Source organism: Lacerta agilis, chromosome 2 (assembly GCF_009819535.1).
Source record: "Lacerta agilis isolate rLacAgi1 chromosome 2, rLacAgi1.pri, whole genome shotgun sequence".
Classification (NCBI taxonomy): domain Eukaryota; kingdom Metazoa; phylum Chordata; class Lepidosauria; order Squamata; family Lacertidae; genus Lacerta; species Lacerta agilis.
Genome location: NC_046313.1, coordinates 58,068,429 through 58,086,095, shown reverse-complemented (window position 1 = coordinate 58,086,095; position 17,667 = coordinate 58,068,429). Strand labels below are relative to the sequence as shown.

The window sequence follows — 17,667 nt, the reverse complement described above, 5'->3', positions numbered from 1 at the left end:
TTTTTTTTTTAAGCCTAAAAGGATTATTTCTTTCCTGAAAGAAAAATGTGTCTCTTAAAAACCTCTTTTTCCCCCCTTGGCATGCAGTGTTTCTTAAGTTGTCAACCACAAGATCATGTTTAGCCAATGGTGAGGGATGGTGCAAGTTGTAATCCAACAACATCTGGAGACCCAAGGTTGAAGGATGCTGTTTTAGGCTATTTCAGTCACCATGGAATCATTATTAATGCTTTTATGTCCTCTTGCAGGTCAATGAAATCTATCACGATGAGTCCTTAGGTGCCCAAATTAATGTTGTCTTGGTGAGAATGATCATGCTGAGCCATGGGAAAGTAAGTATAATTTTAATAATCAGTTCAAATGTCCTACGGTATTTTATTTTTTAAAACCATGTCTTGCAATTCTCTTGTGGCTTATACTGCTTGTTTTTGTGAATGAGTTTAGTAGCATCATATTAGCAAAGGAATCATATTTAATCAAACACAAGAAGGAATCCTGAGGCACTGTAAAGACTGAGAGAGAAAAGAGTGCAGCACTCATTTTGGAGAGATGCTGCCTTACTAGGGGGACTCAGCATATTGCATTCTTATGCCCCTCAGAGAGATTTCCACTGAAATTTGTTGGGCAATTTATTTATTTTATTAAAGTTCTAGTAGCACTTTTTTGTGTGTGCTGGGAGGCAATATTAAGTCTTTATTGTGGAAGAAGATTTCGTTGACTTTCCCCCTTCATTTCTTAAAAATATATATCAAAACTATAGGGTGGTTGTGCCAATGGCTTCGTAAAAAAGGTGAGTTTCAAGGAGGGATTGGAAGGAAGGGAGTCAGTAGCTCACAGAGTCAGACATGTAAGGAAGCCTGGAAGAATATGTTTGCGATTGATGCTGGAAACAGAGACTTGAGAAAAGCAACTGCAGGTTTCTGTTGGGACCTGGACTGAAATTAATATCGCTGTCTCTGCATTCTGCTGCTGCATTCCTACACTCCCTACTTACTGTCTACATTTGTACATAAGCAGATATTTTAGCAACTCAGCATAAATTTCCAGAGTTCTCTCCTCCAAAGGCAGCTGAGCACTGGTCAAGATCTCATGGAGATGCTGACGTCTCCCAGCCATATTGTTTAATTGAATTCACGAAGAGAATGCTTATTGGGAGTCGATGACCCGCCACCCGCGTGGAGTAAATAAAACACAAGGACACATGATTTTAGGTTAATGGGCAAAATAAGGCCACAACTTTATTGGTTATAGCATGTGAGAGGTATTGGCTTTAGGCATTGGAGAAGAGCACAACGCTTGACTCCACCCCACTCGGCGGTGAGTCACCTTAGGGCTAAGGACCAGTAGGAGGAGCTTGTTGATGCAAATACAACTGGAAGCTTCCCCTGACGTCACCGGGGGTCGTGCCATGGCCCTAGCCACCAGCAGGGCATCGGACAGGATCCATGACCGCCAAATCCCCTTAATGGGATACCCCTAGGAGGTAGGTGATGGCCACAACCTGCCCTCCAACACACAACACATATACATCACATATTAAATATTCCAATGCCTAACTGCCAATACCATAAAGTTGTGACGAATTGCTACGAGGTAGGCGAAAAAACCAAGAGGCCGGTGCCAATTTGCCAAATGGATAAAAAACTCCTACCAGGCCCCTTAGGCAACCAAGGTGACCAACCGAAGTCCATAGCAAGGTCAAAAGCCTAGCAAAACCTAGAGGGAGGGAGGGAGGGTGATCCAATGCGAGCAGGAAGCAGAATAGGGCAATGGCGCTGCAGCACCTGTTTAAAGGCAGCCAGACTCCGCCCCCCGGCTAGCCCTATTAGGGCAGCAGATAGGGGCTGATGCAGGGGGCCGAACAAGCTCCCCTGCAAGCGCAGGAAATTGCTCCAGCTCGCAACTCCTCCCCTCTGGAATGAGGAGAGGTCTTATCACATAATCCCACTACCCAATGGAGACTACCTGTACTTTTGTAGAAACTCACTGTGTACTGGGCAAGATTCATGGGGTAAGTACAATACAGCTAGGAGTGGGAGAAGGAAATAAATTCACCCTGAGGATGAGCACCCCTTTACTTCTGCTTTTGCATATGCAAGCAAAACTATAAATTGTACTCAACTAAGGTCTACCCAGAGCAGACCCATTGACATTAATGAACCTAAATTAGCTGAGTCTGTTAACATCATCAGGTCTACTCACTAGGACTGGCATAGGATGCAACCCGTTTCTCAAATTGAACATGCTACAGTATTATAGCATCCCTAATCTTGACCAGCTTGGATCACACAAAGGTTGATCTAAATCTCATTCAGTTCAGGGAAAGGAAAACAAAATATGAGTAAAACAACATTTATGTTACCAGTTAATTATCACTGGTTATCAATAATAATAAAATACTAAATAAGCAATCACAATAAACACATCTTTGATCAGCAGCTGTCAAGAGTGTATGAAAGGATATGCTACTTTTCTTCCATAGTGAAATGTAAGTTTTAAACAAAACCCTTTTTGAGATTTTTATGAAGAAGATTGTTTTATTTCATACAATGCAGCCTGTGACGTTGAGGATAACTTGAACAGTACTGTATGTTGCATAGCAACTAGTTTCTCAATGGCTTGGAGATTTCTTAACAAACCATTTTCTTCAGTATTTGTTTCTAATATTACCTGGCACAGTAAAACAAATGCGCAAGTAAATTCAAACTCATAGCTCAAAAAAATGTAGTTACTTGAAATTTCATTATTTAAGAAAATTGACCAAACAGGTAAAGTTGTTCAAAGATCTCTATTATGCTATTTTGAAAGTATGTAATGAATTGAAACTGAAATTGAAATTGAGGCAAGCCTGATTGAATGGTTCTGTTACGCAACACCAACTTGTACATAGCTGAAGATTACAGATGGCACGATACAATAAAGTATAGAATATTTAAAAAATATTGTTTATAAGCCAAAGGTGGTGATAATGCATTGTTGCAACAATGTTCCATTCTTCCAAATGCTATATAAATATGATCTTCCTTATTGGTCCAAAGCATTTACATCTAAATTGTAAAAAAATTATACAATACCACAATGAAATGTGGAGGGTTTGGATTGTGTGGCAAAATGCACTTCTGGTCATTGGCACAATGTCAAGATGACCTTCCAGGGTTATAGAGTTGGCCACCCTTTCTCTAGCGTTAATTTCTGGCATCATAGCCAGATTTGTTTCAGCTTAGAATGGCAGCTTTAGTGATGCCTTCAGGGTTGGAGATCACGGAAAGAGCTTGGTTTACATATCTGTTTATTCTTGTGATTTTTTTTATTTTTAAAACACCTTTTATAATCCATATTGTTCATTGCAAGATGTATGTTACTCGAAACAGAGACAAACCAAATGTTGGGAGACGATTTTCTCCTTTAAACTGTGATGCAGTTCCAAGGAAGGCAGCTGTAAGTTTTCATAAAATTATTTTTAATGCAACTTTGAGTAGTTGTCTCCCCCGCCCCACAAGTTCACTGCTTCCAGCAAAATGTGTTATGATGGATTTTGGATAGGAACAAAATAGCCAAGCCGGCCAAGCTGGAGTGCAGCATTTTGCTGTGATCCAACGTCACCCCCCAAAAAAAAATCTTCGGTTTTTTGTGTAAGGGATTATGAGTGCATTAGGGACAAGTGTGGGTGAGAATGAGGAATGTCAAGAGACAGACATTTCTGTCCCATCCTGTGTTTGCTGCAATCAGCGCCGCTTCAGTTCTGCTATGGTTTGGATTCCACTAAAACCTTCATCATTCACTTTCTTATTGACTGCATAATTCAATGCATTTTAATGGAAAGGAAATGTCAAAAACAAGGCAGAGAATAACATAATTATTTATGTAACTTTCACAGACTAAGAAAAAAATCTGTGATACTGAATTGGAACGCTAGTTATATTCATTTGTACAATTTTTGTTTCTGTTCTTGGGTGAGCAATCAAATTGTGGCGATTCCTGCTCGCATTTCCATTTCTGATTAAATAATCTGACATCCCAAGTGCGGATAAAGTTCAGCTCCAAACGGTCAGTGAGGGGCTGTTGGGTTCATTGCTCAGCATGTCATCCTTAAGTTGTATCCCTTCCCTTTGCGTTCTTCAGATCATCTCTTTTTTCTCGACCAGTTCTTCACAGGTGCCTGCCAGTTCCCTGTCATTCATACCACTTGACATCTTCACCAAATCTCCAGTGGAATCATTTTCCACATCGTTCTTCCTAGCCATCTTCCAGCCACTCTCTTAATCCATTTCCAATCAGAAGTGAAAGCTGGAATTTTGTATCTGTGAGGAAAGAATGCTGGGGCCGGCCATTATTCCCATTAGTGGAAAGAGGGAGAGAAGCCATCTCTCTAGAGCCAGATTTCAAAGCATGATGCAGATGCCCTCAGAAACAGAATTGGAATTCAGTACTGTACATACTTTAGAGTAGAAGTGTAATGTTGTCCTTACAGCTACATATTACACACTCCCTTCCCTTCACCCCAGCTGTAAATGGTAAAGTATTTCCCTTTTTATGAGATTGACAGCATGCCATGTTTTCTTCCCCTTGCCCCCACCCCAAATTACATTGCTTGTCAGTCGCTGCATTGTCTACTACTTTATTATTGATATAACATTTCTGCTTGAGCTTTACACTTATATTACAATATTAGAGGGGAAATCTAATAAGCCACTGCCATGAAATAATGCTCACAATCCTTTAAACCCAAAATGACACTTTTCTGATTGTGTTTGTTATTGTTGTGAGATGTGTTACCATGGGTTCCAGATGCTTTGTTTTTTCTTTCCTTGTTCTTTTCTTTTCATAATAACTTGCCTAGTTCATATGACAGAGGGAAATAATCAAATAAGCCAAGTATACAATTTGGAGGAAAATATTTTGAAAAGAACTAGTTCCCTTAGTCATTTCTGATGGCAAATGAACACATTTTTTATTGTCTCAAACTTGGGTGCTATGTTGCTCTTCAATTTGACTATCAATAGTATTATCAATGCTCATTTTAAAATCTAACAAGATGAGTATTTTATCCCCGGGAAGTTTCCATGTATTCTCAAGGATGGCATAGAATTGTCATAAGTTACAGCTGGAGCACCACCTAATGGATACGTTTTGAAAGTCTCCCTTTCAAGCTAAAACAAAGGCATCTAAAGGACTTCCAAATGCTCTCTGGAACTATGGTAGCTGGCCACCGCTGCCAGCATTGAATAACTATATATCCTTAAGAGTGAACTTACTATTTGAGTGGGAATCTTTATGTAGGCAAAAAGGGATGCCAGCAGACCCATGGAAATCCCAAAATATATGGGGGGGGGGGGCTAAAGGAGGGCGGAGGGGGACTTCATATACAGCTCAATGTGGACTAAGCATGCTTAGTGCGCACAGAATGCTAACGTACTAGATGGAACAGGAAACTGGGTGAGGGGAAATGGAATGGAGTATGCTGGAATGGGGTATAGCTGGCTAGCTGGAACTCAACAGCAGCACTAAACAGGATCCTACCCATTATATCCCATTCTTCTGATGCCCAGTTCAATTCAAAAGTTAGGGGGGGACACACCTTCACTTTAAAAATTGGGAATTTTTTAATTATTTTTTACCATGCTTCTCAGCAGTGCTCCCCCAAGCAATAAGAATTTTGTTTTAAAAAATTGCTTTAAAAACATTATAAACAATAATTAGCAGAGACTAATGAAAGCATGCCTTAACATCTAAGTGCCAGGCAACCACACCCAGCAAGAGAAAAGGCTCTTTTAAACAGGATGGCCTTCGCCGTGGTCCAAAATGATTTCAGTGAGTTAGGAAGACAAGCCTGCCTTTGCACTCTGCAGGGAGTTAGAAGTTCCTGCCTTGTTCACCACCCTTGGAACCTGCGGTAAAGCTGAGACTCTCACAACAGAGCTTTTTAAGGTTACTTCTGTGTGAGGCATACACAGATGAAGATGTTCCTTTGCCTTAACTAGTTGTAGTGCCTGTAGCAGTAGAACCTAGTAAGATATGCTGCTTCTGTTCAGCCAAGGCTTAAGAAACCTCAGTTCTTTCTTCTGAGGAAATATATCTGAATACTAAAATGCTTTATTTTAAATCCATGGTTTGGGGGCAGAGACATCAGTGAGCAGAGTAGCAATGCTTTTCATGAAGAAGGTCCCAAATTCAAAACCTAGCACCTTCACCTTCAGGCCATAGAAAGCAAGGCTCCTGCCTCAGACCTTGAAGAGCTGTTGCCAATCAACTAGCCCTGGTCTGGTGTGACCTGGTATAAGCCAGTTACCTGCATTGCCAAGGTGACAGAGTCTTGCCACAGAGCAAGACTCCATCCCTTTTACGATTACAATATACTTGCCGTAACATGAGTTTCTATTGATCTAAGAAAATACTCATGCTCACATTTATTTCCCCAGTATGATGGGATGTAGTAACACATCAAGATTTTATAGATTATTACATTTTTAAAACAGTATTTCTTCAGAAACCTCAGCATGGTGCTGGTGACTCAGACCAGTGTTTTCCATTGTATCTGGAATCCTTCTCCTGACAGTAATTGGTTCCAGATGCTTTAGAGGAAGGAAAATATCAGTACAGGGCACTAGAGCAATCCCAGACTCTGTTGTTCATACCCAAATATCACTTAATCTAATGTTTTGGGTCACACTCAGTAAAGCAATGTGTTCTCTTGACTGCTTAAGAACCATTGAACAATTTATATTTCGATTATGAATAGGTGCACTATTCATAGATGATTGACTCCCCATAGGCAACTGTTTACTCGCTGTGAGAACAGGATGCTGGACTAGGTGGGCCATTGGCCTCATCTGACAGACTCCTCTGACGTTCTTTTTTTAAAACTCCTTGTGCATATAGGAGAAGCTCCAGGGTGCTAGTGATGGCCCTGCACATGCACATGTGGGTGCTTCCCCAAGGTCAGCATTAGTGCCACGTTAACATATGCAATGTACACATGGAGTTATCCCTGGTGTTAGAATCATAGAATTGTAGAATTGGAAGGCACCCCGAAGGGTCATCTAGTCCAACCCCCTACAATGCTGGAAATGGAAAAGACCTTCCTAGCTGGACCACATCCAGACTGCTGCTATGTTTCTATTTATTACATTGATATACCACTTTTTCCTTCAAGGTCTTCAAGGTTGGTCACATGGTTCTCCCCAACCCATTCTATCCTCACAGCCCAGTGAGGTAGGCTAGGCTGAGAGACAGTGACTTGCCCAATGCCACCCAGTGAGCTTGATGGCTGAGCAGGGATTTGAACCGTGGTCTCCCAGGTCACAGCCCAACATCCTAGGTGGGATTCACTGCTGTTGCTCAACGAGCCTAATTTATTCATTCAAATGTCAGGAAAGTGATGGGGAAATGTGTGGGATTACAGTTGCTTGAATGCAACATTGTATAATGCTATCTAAACAAGTCATAGTGAATACTCAGTAAACCACCAATATAGTGTCCTTGCAAACTTCGTGCAAACAAAGCAGGACGAATGCTCAAGAAACATATCTGTAAACAACCTGGTATTTCTGCAAGTGTATTGCAGTGTAGTATTTCCTGGAACGGACAATGGCTGCAATCCTAAACACACTCACTAGGGAGCATAAGAAGAGCCTGCTGGATAGGACCAGTGGCCCTTCGAGTCCAGCATCCTGTTCTCACAGTGATCAACCAGATGCCTGTTTAAAAAAAAAAAAAACATTTAGCAATTCCATTGGACCTAGTGGGATTCAAGCAGATAACTCCAGACAAACAGGTATCAGCAATTTCTGTTTTCACAAAAAAGTCTTACGCATGTATACTCAGAAGCCTGACTGAGATCAGTCAAACTTACTGCTAGGTGAATTACTGCCAGAAGAGGGCAACCAAAATGGTCAAAGGCCTGGAAACAATGCCTTATGAGGAACGGCTTAGGGAGCTGGGTATGTTTAGCCTGGAGAAGAGAAGGTTAAGGGGTGATATGATAGCCATGTTCAAATATAAAAAGGATGTCATATAGAGGAGGGTGAAAGGTTGTTTTCTGCTGCTCCAGAGAAGCGGACACGGAGCAATGGATTCAAACTACAAGAAAGAAGATTCCACCTAAACATTAGGAAGAACTTCCTGACAGTGAGAGCTGTTCGGCAGTGGAATTTGCTACCAAGGAGTGTGGTGGAGTCTCCTTCTTTGGAGGTCTTTAAGCAGAGGCTTGACAGCCATCTGTCGGGAATGCTTTGATGGTGTTTCCTGCTTGGCAGGGGGTTGGACTGGATGGCCCTTGTGGTCTCTTCCAACTCTATGATTCTACGATTCTATGAATGTCAACAGGATTGCAGCCTAAATAAATGCTAATGTCGTCTTCATTTTTTTGCCAGCAACAGAACCTGTTCCTTTTCTCTTCTTTCCGCAAGAATTAAAAGGTTCCAGATAGTATATACTGCAATCCAAAATGCTGTAAGAACATCTTAAACATCACTGAATGCCACAGGATAGAATTCAACCTGTATTCCCAGCCCAACCCCGAAAAGTATGGTTCTGCTCACCACCGAAACTGGCAGCTCATTTGTAGGGGCGTTGGGAAGCTTCCTGAATAACAATTCTTTACATGTGGTATACTGCGTGAGACAACACAGATCAACCAAGCTGTTTTCAACTAGAGACAGCTGGCTGAGATTTTTCAGATGTTGTGATGGAGACATTCTTCAAAGCCAGAAGAAAATTTGAAATATATCTTGCAGGGCAAAAGTAACAAACAAACAAAAACAGTTGCTTGTCGTCCTGCAGTTCATGCTTAGCACTGGAAACCATTTGAAGCATCTCCGACAACATTGCAAATGGTTCCAGATTTTAATTTCATTGGGGAATCTGTGCCTGCTAGATGTTGAATGACTACAATTCCCTGACCATTGGTCACATTGGCTAGGGCTTCTGCGGCTTTGGCGCCTGAAGGACCAGACGCCCCTCACCTCTGGTGTAAGGGATAAGGGATCCAGACAGTTGCATCATGTGATGCACTTCCAGATTTTGGGAAGGTTTAAATGTTGTAAGAAACAGCCAGTAGAACACTGCAAAAGGTTGGAAATGCCAGCGTCCAGTGCCAGGCCTTATATCAATTCTCCCAACTGCATGTTTTCTCTCCCCTCTGTACAAGAGTATTTGGGGTGGAAATGTATCCTTTGTTTCTTAACAAAATATATACCTTTACCCTTCCACTTCATTCACAGGGCAGCTTACAAGAAATATATCCTAAAAATCAGATTCAGTTTCATACACAATCAACCACCCATTTATATACCATCAACTTTCTTTAATTATTCCATAGCTTATCATTCTATATTGCTATGTTTGAAAATTAATGTGCCAAGTAGTCACACAGTTTTATGCCCCTGTGAGTTGGTATACTCAGCATTTATTTACAATATGGTTATTCCTCAGTCTTCAGCTGAATGAGAGCTGCTTGCCATAGTGCACTGTCAAAACTGGGTGACATTACTGGTACAGTGAAATTTTTATGAATAGATGGGTCTGTCACTGAACGTTGATTGCTCCGATTCAGCTCCGTTTGCTCTGATTCAGCAGTAAAGCACAGGTTTTCCCAGGGAAAGCATTGGGGCAAAAAAAAAAAAAAACATATAGGGCCTACACAAAAAAATATATGCTTGGAAACAGAGCTTTAAATCCCAGACCTGTGCCTGGAAAGTGCAGGGCAACAGGAAATCTGGATGAGCCATCAGTTGAATACAAGACAGCTTGACCAATCGGTTTGGTTTTCAGATCAAATTACTTAAACAAACATCAGTCTTTGAAATTTGGAGCACATTTCCTTGTGGGGAGACTACTGTCACTCCTACCAATATCAATAAGGAGTATTTCTATGGTGGTTCTTTTCTTTGAGTAGTTTATCATGGCGAAATAAGGCTGTTTCACACAAAGGAATATCTACCATAATTTCTACATTACCAGGAACTTTTCGTGTAACTGTTGAATTATAAAACAGATTAGATTATGATGGAGACTAATTTGGATAATCCAGTAATCTTATATTAAATTGGGGCAGTGGGACAGAATTTATGCAAAAGTACTCATTTTTTTCATTTTGATAGATACAGTTAGAGGATGATCAAACAAAACAAAAACACCAAAACACCGAACTGGCTAATAGATATACGAAACAATTTACTCAATCAAACATGTTAAAATAAACACATTAAGGTGCAGCGTGCAATTTCAAGCCTGTAGATACTTATAAGCAATTAATAAACTGATGGCACAATACTGCCAATAGTGCAATTACGCAAAAGTGTTGCAAATGGTACCCTACTGAATGCGAAAAGTCTGTTACGAGGGAACGGTCACAGGCAGGCTAGAAGACATAGTCATGCATGATGGTAGTTGCAGACAGGCCATCCTCGCTGTCCCTGTTTTGGTGTTTTGGTTTTGTTTGATCATAATCATTAGAACACTTGATACTTTTTTTTTGTATACCTAACAGTTAGAGGATGGGCATCACAAATCTAGCCTGCACACCTTGCTTTAGGGCAGCTTCTTACGTAAAGTATCGACCCCCAAGTATAAAATTGTATATATTCCCACTTCATCATTTTTTGAAGTGTTAAATAAATGCCTTATTTAACACTTGTGATACAAGCAACAAATAAAAGATGTCTGTGGCCTTCACAGCTGATTCAGCATTTATGTCATAGCTGTCAACTTTTCCCTTTTTTTAAGGGAAGTTCCCTTATTCCAAATAGGATTCCTCGCAAGAAAGGGGGAAAGTTGACAGCTGTGATTTATGTATTTTAATTTTCCAGCATTGGGTACAAAACATTGCATAAGAAGCTGTTCTTTGTCCCATATTAGTGTGTTTAGCAAAGCAGCCAAAATACAATATTAATTTGATGTGGTGCCTTCTTTAAAATGTTTGGTAATTCAGAGCTTAAAAAAAGTACTGCACTTAGTCATGGTTCCCCCCCCCCATCCTCTGGTATGTTAAGTCCCACTTGACTTCATAAACATGAGATGCCTTTGTCAAAATGCATCTAAAATGGAAGATTTATGTTTCCTTTGTGTAAAATCAACTGCAATTCTGCCTTCTTGTCAGATAAGTAACCACCACTGTAAAAGGGAACAAATTACTTTTATCCATAAATAAGTGGGCTTAAGACTAAGGCCTTTGTTTGTGGTTGTACCATTACCATAATGGATTGGTAATTCCGTGCTGAAGTGAATACATATATTGCAGAGGCTTTGGGCTAAGACAGGCTAGCTAAAAAACAAATTGTAACTGTCTTTCTTTCTTTCTTTTTTCATTATCCAGTCCACAAGTTTGATTGAGATTGGTAACCCTTCTCAGAGTTTAGAGAATGTGTGTCGCTGGGCCTACTTACAACAGAAACCTGATACTGGGCATGCAGAATATCATGACCACGCAATATTTCTCACTCGACAGGATTTTGGCCCCTCCGGTATGCAAGGTAAGTTCTATGCTGAAGGGCAGCCCATCACACAAAAGGAATGGCTCCTAGATCATGCTTCTCTCACCCTCGTATCTTTTAGCACCATCTGATATTTGGCCTTAGAGGGAACATTTAGCCCATTGCCATTTCTCGGCTGTTGGTTGTTTCTGACTTCTTTAATCCATATTTGTTTTTCAGCTTCAAAGGCATTTGAGGGATATTTTCTTTTAAATCTTAACCAAACCAAAGAAGTCTTGCAAGTTAGCAGACTAGCCAAAATACAGTGCAAGTGCTTTTGGAAACAGCCAAGATTTTTTCAGTTGGAAAGCATGAATAGTTCTTCAAATATAACTCTGACTGAAGAACGCATTTCACACTCAAGAATTTCCAAAAGTACTGGGCTTAGAGTGCCTAGTTATTTCTCTAGGGACCCTTTAAAAAACAAACAAAAAAAGCAACATGATTTTAAAATTGTAGCTCATTGTTGCTTTTTCCTCTTTCCCAAACCTACACTAGTATTTAATGGGGCCATTCAGTTAACCGCAGACCAAGGGTAGCCAACATGGTATCTTGTAGATCAGGGATGTCCAGCAGGTCGATCTGGATCAACTGGTTGATCCCCAGGAGGTTCCAGTCGATCACTGTCAATCGCAGGCTCCTTTTCCTTTGCTTTTGCCTAAGAGCATCCTCCCCCGCGCCCTCACCCTGCCCTCCATTTTCGCACAATTGCCGGAATGAAAGATGGAGTTTGTGAGGCAGATTGTTTCCATAGTGATCTTTGGGTGAGCAACTAAACCCCTTTGCCCTTTAGTCTGACATTTCCCCCTTAATAATAGGGCTTTCCTCCCTAAATAAAGCTCAACAATTTTGACCTGACCCCCCAAAAAGGGGTAGATTGCTGCCAGTCCCCCCCCCCCCCGTGAGTAGATCGCAGTCTCTTGGGAGTTGGATGTCCCTGCTCTAGTTGTTGGACTTCAGTGCACATCCTGACTATTGGCCATGCTAGCTGGGGCTGATGGGAGCTGTAGTTGCACTAACCTCCGGACACCATATTGGCTACCCTGCCACAGACAGTTCACTTCTGCTTGAACTCAGCTGACATGGTCAAGTGCTCCTTCATCTCCTCCTCCTTCTCTCACTTGTCTTACTTCAGAGGAGACTTTCTGGTTTCTTAAACCACAGATTCACATGATACCCAGACACGAAAACTGTAGTTTAAGCACTCCCTACAATAGCAAGCCATGTTTTGAACATTGTTTGTAGACAATAGACTGTGGCTTAAGGAATCAAGAAGTCTGCCCTGCTGTAAGGGGAAAATGAAGAAGGGAGTACATTAGCTTGTCACTCATTTGTGCTCAAACAAATTTTGATTTAGTGAGTGGTTCCCATTATGTCTAAACGGGGGTAGATTTAACAGAACAAAGCTTGCAGAAAAATACTTTCCCACCGTCTCTTCTCACACACACACCCTAAACCTGTTCTGGGGGGTTCCCTAATCCTCCAGAGCTAAGAGGAAGAAGAGAAGGGGTGTCCTGTTGCATAAGCATGGCAATTTACTGCACACAAAACAACTTAATTGAATCCCACCCAGTGTCTTTGTATATTGACTCCTTAGAGTACAATCCATTTGAAATATTCCCTGCAGAAATCCCATTCAAGAGGATGAGTTTTGCATCAGACCACAACTTCCATTCATTGTAATGTATCCAGTGTTTTCCTCCATTTCCCACTTATTTAAATAAGACACCTGCTGGAATGCTTACTACTGATAGGCATACTTAAAGAGTTCTTTTACCTGCATATTTTCATATCTCACATTCTCCCTAATAGGCTATGCTCCAGTTACTGGCATGTGTCATCCAGTCCGAAGTTGCACACTTAACCATGAAGATGGCTTCTCTTCAGCCTTTGTTGTAGCCCATGAAACTGGACATGTGTAAGTAGCACTTAATGTGTGGTCACTCTGATCTAGGGATATTGCATGATTGGTGGTAGATGGCTCCATTCACGCACAATTTTTGAAACTTCATTCACCTTCAGCAGGTACTAATACAGTGGTGCCTCGCAAGACGAAATTAATTCGTTCTGCGAGTCGTTTCGTATTGCGAAAAATTCGTCTTGCGAAGCACGACCATAGGAATGCATAGGAATGCATAGGAATTTAATTCCCATAGGAATGCATTGAAATTTTCGTCTTGCGAGGCAAGCCCATAGGGAAATTCGTCTTGCGAGTCACCCTTTCGTTAGTGAATGCCTTTCGTCTAGCGAGTTTTTCGTTGTGCGAGGCATTCGTCTTGCGAGGTACCACTGTACTGATTTATAAACCCAGCACTGGAATCTTTTATGCCTCGTTGTTTTCTCTGCAGCCTGATATTTTTCTGGTATGTGTGCTTGAGCGCTTGAATGCCAATGAACAAGTGTGGAGGAATTCCACTAGAGATTTGCCTTTAGGATTGGCTTGCACAACTGGATCAAACCAAATACCTCCCACCTTGCATAAATGGCATCCTGCCAGTGGCATCTTAAGCTTTCTCATTACTCTTATTTGCCCACAATGGCAGACACTGGAAGGCTGGACCTACAATATGTAGACTCAGTTCAGTTTGGTGGATGACAGGTTCTTTAGATTTATCTGCTTACTATGGAACGGGCATGTGATCGGAGCTTACCAAAGCACTTCTCCTGCACAACAAACATGTTAATTATTCCAAGGGATCTTTTGTGAGAACAATGCCTGATGGATGAAACCTGATGCCATTAGGCAGGATGGTGGTAGTAAATCCTCTCATTTTTAATGCTGAATGAAATACCTTCAGCATCTCAATAGAATAAGGACCATCAACACTTTCTATTACACTAGGATAGCCTGTGGACACTTTTCTGTTTCTTCTATTAGTTATTACTGAGGACTTTCCTGTGCCATAGCTGTCAACTTTCCCTTTTTTGCAGGAAATTCCCTTATTCCAGCGCTGTTTCCCATTGCAAAAAAAAAGGGAAAGTTGACAGCTATGGCCATTTCCCAATGCAAAAAAGGAAAGTTGACAGCTCTGTATCCTGTCCTGTTAAGAATCTACACATGATTTGGCTCTCTATATCTTTGATTCTTTTCATTTATTCCTGAATCTTCCTCTAAAATGAACATGGAGGGAAATGAAAGGTCATTTCTCTGATGGGGGAATGAGATATTGCTTCACAATGTATGTCTGCAGTGTTGTGATGGAATGATAAATCCTCTTTAAGAAGTCTCCAACTTCATCCAAATTTTGTTCGTTGACAAATGGACCTAGTGACCGGTCAGGAGCGCTGTAGCACTCCTCAAGCTATGTGGGTGTGGACCTGATTAGTGCCTGGGTGGGAGGTCATTGAGAGGCCATGTAAGCTGCTCTTAGCTTCTCAAAAAAAGAGTAGAATATAAGAAAAAATTAAATGAAACATGATGGGAAAAGTAATTAAGCACAGACTTCAGAAGTTGGACATGAGCCAGCATAACAGTGGGGCTGCTCAAAAGCTAATTTAATCATAGGCTGCATTATCAGAAGGGTGTGGGCCCCAGGTATATGCTTGTTACAGTATAGTCTGCAGGAATATGATGAACAGGTCTGGGTCTGGTCAGTCTCTGGATGTGTGACAATGTGGGACCCGTGCCATGATGGAAGAAGGATAGGATGTAAATGTAATTAAATTAAAATACTTCCACTGTATTCTGTACTAGTGAGGTTGCATCTGGAATATTGCGTCTTGTTATGCATGCCATATTTTAAGATAGACATGGAAAATCTGGAGCATGGCAAGAGGAAGCTGGTCAGGTGGTGCTGCTACCTTGCTCACCATCTCAGGACACAGAAGTGCCTGGAGGCCAGATTCATGACAGCTGCTCCTTGCTTCCAGCTGCTGCTCCTGAGCTTTGTCTCCATTTACAGGCTTGCCAGGGATGCTGGTAGTCGTATCCTTTATTACAGATCCTGGTTCCAAGGTTCTTTCCAACTCGACCATTCTATTAAAACAATAAGGAGTAAGACTTCTTTAACAGGCATTGTTGTGCTACCTTTTCCTTTAGTTTAGGCATGGAACATGATGGCCAAGGAAACAGGTGCGGAGATGAAGTCCGGATGGGAAGCATAATGGCCCCTCTTGTGCAGGCTGCCTTCCACCGCTTCCACTGGTCTCGATGCAGCCAGCAGGAGCTGACCCGATACCTCCAGTGAGTACACTGATGAAGTGGGAACCTGTGAGGTTGTGAGTAAAATTATAAGTGCAGTGTTTATAGACCATCATTCAATCGAGTGTTGGGTTTTTTTTTAAAAGAAAACAATCCTGCTAGGAATATGGGAACTATTTTTGTTTGGGGAAGGGGTATAAGAGCTACAAGGCAGGCTTAAGCAGTACGTGGACCGAGAACTCCCAGAAGTGCAAGCTGGATTTCGAAGGGGCAGAGGAACCAGAGACCAAATTGCAAACATGCGCTGGATTATGGAGAAAGCTAGAGAGTTCCAGAAAAACATCTACTTCTGCTTCATTGACTACGCAAAAGCATTTGACTGTGTCGACCACAGCAAACTATGGAAAGTTCTTAAAGAAATGGGAGTGCCGGATCACCTCATCTGTCTCCTGAGAAATCTCTATTTGGGACAAGAAGCTACAGTTAGAACTGGATATGGAATAACTGATTGGTTCAAAATTGGGAAAGGAGTACGACAAGGCTGTATATTGTCTCCCTGCTTATTTAACTTATATGCAGAATTCATCATGCGAAAGGCTGGGCTGGATGAATCCCAAACCGGAATTAAGATTGCCGGAAAAAATATCAACAACCTCAGATATGCTGATGATACAACCTTGATGGCAGAAAGTGAGGAGGAATTGAAGAACCTTTTAATGAGGGTAAAAGAGGAGAGCGCAAAATATGGTCTGAAGCTCAACATCAAAAAAACTAAGATCATGGCCACTGGTCCCATCACCTCCTGGCAAATAGAAGGGGAAGAAATGGAGGCAGTGAGAGATTTCACTTTCTTGGGTTCCATGATCACTGCAGATGGTGACAGCAGTCACGAAATTAGAAGACGCCTGCTTCTTGGGAGAAAAGCAATGACAAACCTAGACAGCATCTTAAAAAGCAAAGACATCACCTTGCCAACAAAGGTCCGTATAGTTAAAGCTATGGTTTTCCCAGTAGTAATGTACGGAAGTGAGAGCTGGACCATCAAGAAGGCTGATCGCCGAAGAATTGATGCTTTTGAATTATGGTGCTGGAGGAGACTCTTGAGAGTCCCATGGACTGCAAGAAGATCAAACCTATCCATTCTCAAGGAAATCGTCCCTGAAGGCTCACTAGAAGGACAGATCCTGAAGTTGAGGCTCCAGTACTTTGGCCACCTCATGAGAAGAGAAGACTCCCTGGAAAAGACCCTGATGTTGGGAAAGATGGAGGGCACAAGGAGAAGGGGACGACAAAGGATGAGATGGTTGGACAGTATTCTCGAAGCTACTAACATGAGTTTGGCCAAACTGCGGGAGGCAGTGAAGGATAGGCGTGCCTGGCGTGCTCTGGTCCATGGGGTCACGAAGAGTCGGACACGACTGAACGACTGAACAACAACAACAATAAGAGCTATAAAATAAATAAATTCTGCAGTCTTAACCCCACTTGACTTGGGAGTAAGCTGCATTGAACTCAATAGAATGCACATCTGAGTAGACCTGAATAGGAATGTGCTGTAAATTTTTGTACAGGGGCAACAATGCAAAAAAAAAAAAAAGTATTTTCTCAGAGTTCAACATTAGCTTTTTCTTAATTCTCTTTCACCAATATCTTAAGGAGTGGCTTCTGGCAAGAATAGATTAAAATAAACGGGAATAAATGTGAGTTTTGTACAATGCCAGTATCTTTTTTAAAGCTACATTTCATTACATAAAGCGAACATGCCCCAGCTTCTTCTCTTTTTTTAATAAAAAAGAACAGAAACAAAATGATCCTTTGATCATCACCAGTAGTACGAATGTATGGTGCTGACTTTTGAAGATGAAACAAAGGTATGGAGAGGATATTGTGAAAGATAATTACCCACCATGCGTTTGTAACTTTGATGATTGACTATTGTAATACGCTGCTCTTGAAGATAGTTCTGAAGCATCAGCTGGTGGTATAGAATGTTGTAGATATTATTTAATGTAGAATGAATTTTGGAGCAAAGTTTCATTGGCAGATCTAAACAGC

The 17,667-nt window shown here is 41.3% G+C and overlaps 1 protein-coding gene across 1 annotated transcript in view; it reads left to right on the top strand.

The window, feature by feature from the left end:
- ADAMTS2 (ADAM metallopeptidase with thrombospondin type 1 motif 2) overlaps positions 1-17,667 on the top strand; it is a 218,852-nt gene that overhangs the window by 157,540 nt on the left and 43,645 nt on the right. Inside the window, 4 exon segments of the mRNA XM_033140238.1 lie at positions 249-332; positions 11,315-11,471; positions 13,284-13,389; positions 15,511-15,654. Of these exon segments, the coding sequence (XP_032996129.1) occupies positions 249-332; positions 11,315-11,471; positions 13,284-13,389; positions 15,511-15,654 (491 nt within the window).